Here is a 5,229-nt window from a genome sequence, read left to right as displayed (position 1 = left end):
ATGTTAGATGCAATGAATCGCGCAATTTCAGCATGGACTATCGATGTTCGTACAAGTATACTTGTAAACTGTTTTCGTCATTGTAAACTTCGATCAACAGATAACACAAGTTTAGACAATTTGGATGAACATATAGACATTGAAATCACTCGAGACTTGCAAAATTTGACCAAGAAGTTGGGTGATCGCAATGCCGAAGATGTCCAAAAATATGCGAAAGAAAATGAAGTTACACAGTTGTTGACTGATGAAGAAAATCTCGAGAGCGTTATGGGAACTGATAAAGATGTGGAAGAAGAAGATGGAAATTCTACAATATAGCTCCCTTCACGAAACGAAGCTATTAAAGTGGCAATCACATTGAATAATTTTTTGCTGAGCTACTTACAATGATAAGAAAAATTAGAGATGCATGAAATTCAATGCGATATTGATTTTAGCAAAAAAAACCGAAGACAATTAAATCATTTTTAAAAAAGTATTTGTAAATAATTAATGTATTGAGTATATATATAATGCGTTATTAATTTATATTTCATATGGGGTCTACATAGGTAATCAAAAATGTGTTATCTTATAATTTTAGCGAATTATTAATTTAGCACGTCGTCCCCGACTCGGGACCGGCCAAAGATATTATTTAAGAGAGTTTATTAAATAATCGAGTATTAATTGAAAAAGTTTTTTCTTCATTCGTTCTTCATCGTCGATTCAAAAATTTCTTCGTCGATTAACCTACTCGAATCATGACAATGCCTCCACGAAAGAAATCAAATGCCCAATCGAACTCAAAATCGATTGGTGAACATAAATTGAAACAAAGACTTGCTAAGATTGCTCAAGAGCAAGAAGCAGAAGCAGCGAACTCGGACAATCAACCTCTCGTAAACATGGCTTCTGTGAGAAGGTAAGTGATTTTAAACTATTTTATAAGTGTTTAAATCGATTTATAGCAATGAGTTTAGGTTAGAATCACGAACCCTAACTCAAACAGTTGAGTTACAGAGAGTACCGACACTGAAATATGTATGAATACAATGTCGGTACTGAGTTACGGTATTCAATCTAGAATGAATACAATGTCGGTATTAATTTACGGCTTAGATGTTAGCATGAATGCAATGCCATTTTCAAACCCTGAAACTGAATGTTATGTACCGGCATAGAAATTGGGTTGAATACTATGCCGGTTTTAGGTGACGACATTCCTTAATAATAACTCGTGTATGCTGGTAGTGGACTTAAAACTTATAGGAACACCTATGAATTTGTCACAAGTACCGGCATAGGTTTTAGGTTGCATTGTATGCCTGTAACAAGTTACGGGATGGATTTGATTTATTTTGAGAGTGTCGGTAGTGATCTTTTGGTATCCTGGAGAATTACATAAGACTATCGGCATTGTCGATAGTTAATGTCCACTGCCGGTATAGTGTACCGACAAGAGTTATTTGCTAAGTTTTTATGCCGGGAGCTATGTACCGGCGTGGTTTGTTTAAGTGAGTCTATGCCGGTGCTTAAACTGAAAATGAGTTGTCTTATATTCATTTCGTGTGCTTATGATATAGGTCGAAAGCCAAGGAAGCTAACAAAAGAAAAACTAAAGATGTTGTCCCTAAGAGAAGAAGGAAGGACGGTCTTGATACTCCATAGTCTTTGCCTCCTTGAGGGAAAAATGAAGGTAGCAAAAAGCGTTTGGGGGCTGATACAAGAGGGATAATTTGGGAGAGTGGTGGTGACCGTAGTCAACCTGTAATCCGTGAACCTACTGGAACTGTTGAGGACGATGAGCATGATGAAGAGGAAAGTGAGGAGGAAGATGATGAGGTTCATCCAAGTCAATTAGCAAGCCAAAGCGAAGTTGGTGGGCTAAGTCAATAACCAACACAAGGCGAGGGCAAGAAGGGCAAGGGCGCAATCAAAGTAAAAGTTAAAGGTTCTCACCTTCCTCACATTGATGACATGATACCTGACCTTGAACGTGGTAGAATTTGGGGTGAAGCTCCGGAACCGAAAAAACTATTTGGATACAAAGACTCGTGGGCTCGTACTATCTATCAAACCTATGTAAGCCTTTTTATCTTGTGCATATGTATTGTTGTGTATTTATGTAAAATCTCTTAATTGTATTATCTCCTAATTCTAGGATCATAAGAAGGTTGTGCGTGTTTGCCGAAACCAAGCCGCGGATGGTTGGAATTTTTCTGAGGAATGTGAAGAGGTCCAAACAATAGTAAGGGATTCTGGTCAATATGATTTGGTTGTAAATTATGTGAAGCCTGATTACTCATCATCGATTCCACACGTATGAAGTGGCATCTTCTCCTCTTGGAGAGGTTTCTTTGATAAGGCCAACACATCCCAAAATTGGTGATTTTCCTCATACAATGCCATCCATCCCTTCCAGATATTGGGATCTAGATCCTTGTTTTTAACCATCGCACAAACAGGGGGCAATGGACAATTTTCCTTGAGTTTTATAATAACGAAATGATTACCGTTCACGAACGCCAAAACAACTCTTCTCTTCCAAAGGGATGCTTCGCATTTTTTCCATTTTGGTGTAAATGTTACTTCTAAGGTGGGGGTAAAATAATGAACAACACATCTAAATGTATCCTCCACTAAATGCCCACAAAGCGGCATTCTCATATAATATTGAGAAGGAAGTAACTCCATTTCATGCTCCGTCCCTAACACTTGAGCATACATATTATCAAACCCCTCTCCTTGACCAACCAATTGCTCATAAAAGCTCCTCTTTTTCACAAGTTGTTTGGACATCCTCATTCTAGCATATCGGCATGGTGTCATCCCTTTACTAACCGCTGTCTCGAAGATTCCTAATTGTTTGGTCACGGCATGATAGCCACAATTTCCATCTCCATCGACATCATATGTAATGCCCAATGATAATTATAGTCCCTCTCGTTTTCCATTAAACACGAAGCCAATGTGAATGTTATCTTGTCCGATGTGTGCCCCACGATGTTCAACAACGACATATTATATTTGTTTGTCTTGTAGGTGCAATCCATCATAAGAACACCACAACATGTATGAACCAATTGTGAAAGAAAAGGATGCGAAATGAATATTTGAAGGGGATTTTCGTTCGGCCCTCTTTTAATGATACGCGTGTAGTTTTAATCCCAAACTATCTTCTCGAATTCTTGCATAACGCTCCTCCCTTCCCATTCCACCTTTCTAAAACTTGCTTGTGCGCTATAAATTGTACTTAGAGAAGAGACGTTCGTCTTATTATTTTCCTTGAAGCCTCTGAGAATTTGTCCTGGTTTGATAAATGCTTTGGTCAATCTCTTTACATCCTATATTTCATGAGGTTTTAGCTTCGCAATTAGGGAGTGACCAACAAAATCTTTCGGATCCCGGTGGTTATGACGGCCGAACGAAACCTCACAATCCCATTCATTATTCTTGTCATTTAAACGGAATACAAGCTTAAAGGGGCAATTATCCTTCCTTGTATGAGTCTTGTATACCCTATTAGTCTTCTTTGGATATACATAATCCTTTCTCTTGTGGATATTCTTCTCCTTGTATTGCCCACTTCTCTCGCAAACCATCTCAAAACGGCTTTTTGAACCTTGGGTATTCCTCACCAACACACACATGTTCTTTAGAGCAGTCTCTTTAGCCCAAGAAATTGCTTCCTTTGGATATTTTATTCCCTACATAAGGACAACAATGGGGGATTATAAGGTTCATTACAAGCAATCCATTGGTAATATTCAAGATACTAGGTGAAAAGAAATATTTGGTAACATACCGGAGGCATTTTATAGTATTCCGACCGAGCGGTTTTGCATTTATTGGATCAATACATGTCACAACCTAAGGATCGAACGAAAAGAAAATAAAGTAGTTCCAAAAAAGAAAAATTAAATACTATGCCGGAACTGAGTTCCGGCATGCTCGATCACAGTCCCGGCATGGTCGAACTGCACAGAAACTGAAGACCAATTTTGAGACGCTTCCGGCATTAAAAATATATTTGAAGAAATGCCGGTAATGCTGGTTCTGGCATGCTCGTGATCTAAGTTACCACGCCGGTAGGAGGTTCCGGCGCGGACCATACTTAGTAAACCATGCGGGTATTTAGTTTTGGAAAACACTACTTCCTGTATGTTTTTTTTGTAGGTACCGGCATAGTAACGTTAAAATTAAACAACGCCGGTACAGACTTCCGACGCTATCGTTATCTAAGAGTCCACGCCAGTACATAGATCCGGCGTGGTAGTTAATTAACTTTACATGTCGGTATTTAGCTTCGGAAGACACTGCTGCCTATATGTTTTTAACGTTAGAATTCAACTATGCCGGTAGCATATTCGATAGAATATTCCGTGGTAGGTAAAAAGTAACTTTTGTACCGACATAGTTTTTTGGTTGCAAAATATGCCGAAAATAGTTTCAAAATGGGGGATATCAAGGTACCGGGCTTTTACAGCAGCAACAATAGTGGATTCAAAGAAAAAAATCAATATTTCAACCTATTCGCAGCTTTACCTGAGTATTGGGAGTGCTTATATATTGAGCTGCTTTACTCTCTTGGGTTGGATCTTCACGAAACACTTCATGCTCATAAAATTCATGTTCCAAAGGTGTTGGTTCCACAAATACTTGCAATTGTGAGTTGTTGGCATTAGATGAAGATTCAAGATATGCTCCTTGTTGTAGTTGAGCTAAAGATTCAACACCAATTCTCTCTTCACAATCATCCTCCATTTTCACCAAAAAAAATTCTCTCTCAAAAATTTTCCCTCCTTCTACTCTCACCTCACCCACCCACCCACCCAAATACAAATAAAAACACACACTAATCTTTTATCAAATAATCTTATGATTTTTCTAATTATAATTAATCAATAAACCTGATTAGTGAAGGTAGATTAAGAATTAGATAAAATACTTAGATAAGGGATGACCCTGATTTGATATTTGGATCCCGTTTTTGTCCTTTTCCTCTATCCCCCAATTGTTTTTTGTATCCCCTAATCGCACGTTCATGTAGGGTTGTGCATTCTTTTTTTTTTTTTTTTTAGGAGAATTGGCTTTTAATGGTGTTCTTTTTCTAATTTTTATTAATTTTTTACTTTCTTTCTTGGATATGGAAACTTAGTCTCCTTCTTACGCTTAAGTCTTTCTACGGCTTGTAGGACTACAACATGTTAGCCGGATGCGTGCATAGTTTCCGCTCCACTGTAA

General features: G+C 38.0%; 1 protein-coding gene across 1 annotated transcript; it reads left to right on the top strand.

The window, feature by feature from the left end:
* On the top strand, nucleotides 1-321 carry LOC113271819. Its single transcript, XM_026521743.1, has one exon. It carries the CDS (start codon nucleotides 1-3, stop codon nucleotides 319-321), a length of 321 nt encoding a protein of 106 aa, XP_026377528.1.
* Nucleotides 322-5,229: the final 4,908 nt, after the last annotated feature.

The sequence above is a fragment of the Papaver somniferum genome, chromosome 4, assembly GCF_003573695.1.
Source record: "Papaver somniferum cultivar HN1 chromosome 4, ASM357369v1, whole genome shotgun sequence".
NCBI classification, from domain to species: Eukaryota; Viridiplantae; Streptophyta; class Magnoliopsida; order Ranunculales; family Papaveraceae; genus Papaver; species Papaver somniferum.
Note: the sequence above shows the minus strand (reverse complement) of the source record. Positions and strands in the feature narration are given on the sequence as shown.

Bases quoted from the DNA above. Each gene is read 5' to 3' on its own strand.
- LOC113271819 (XM_026521743.1), top strand. From the start codon at position 1: ATGTTAGATGCAATGAATCGCGCAATTTCAGCATGGACTATCGATGTT.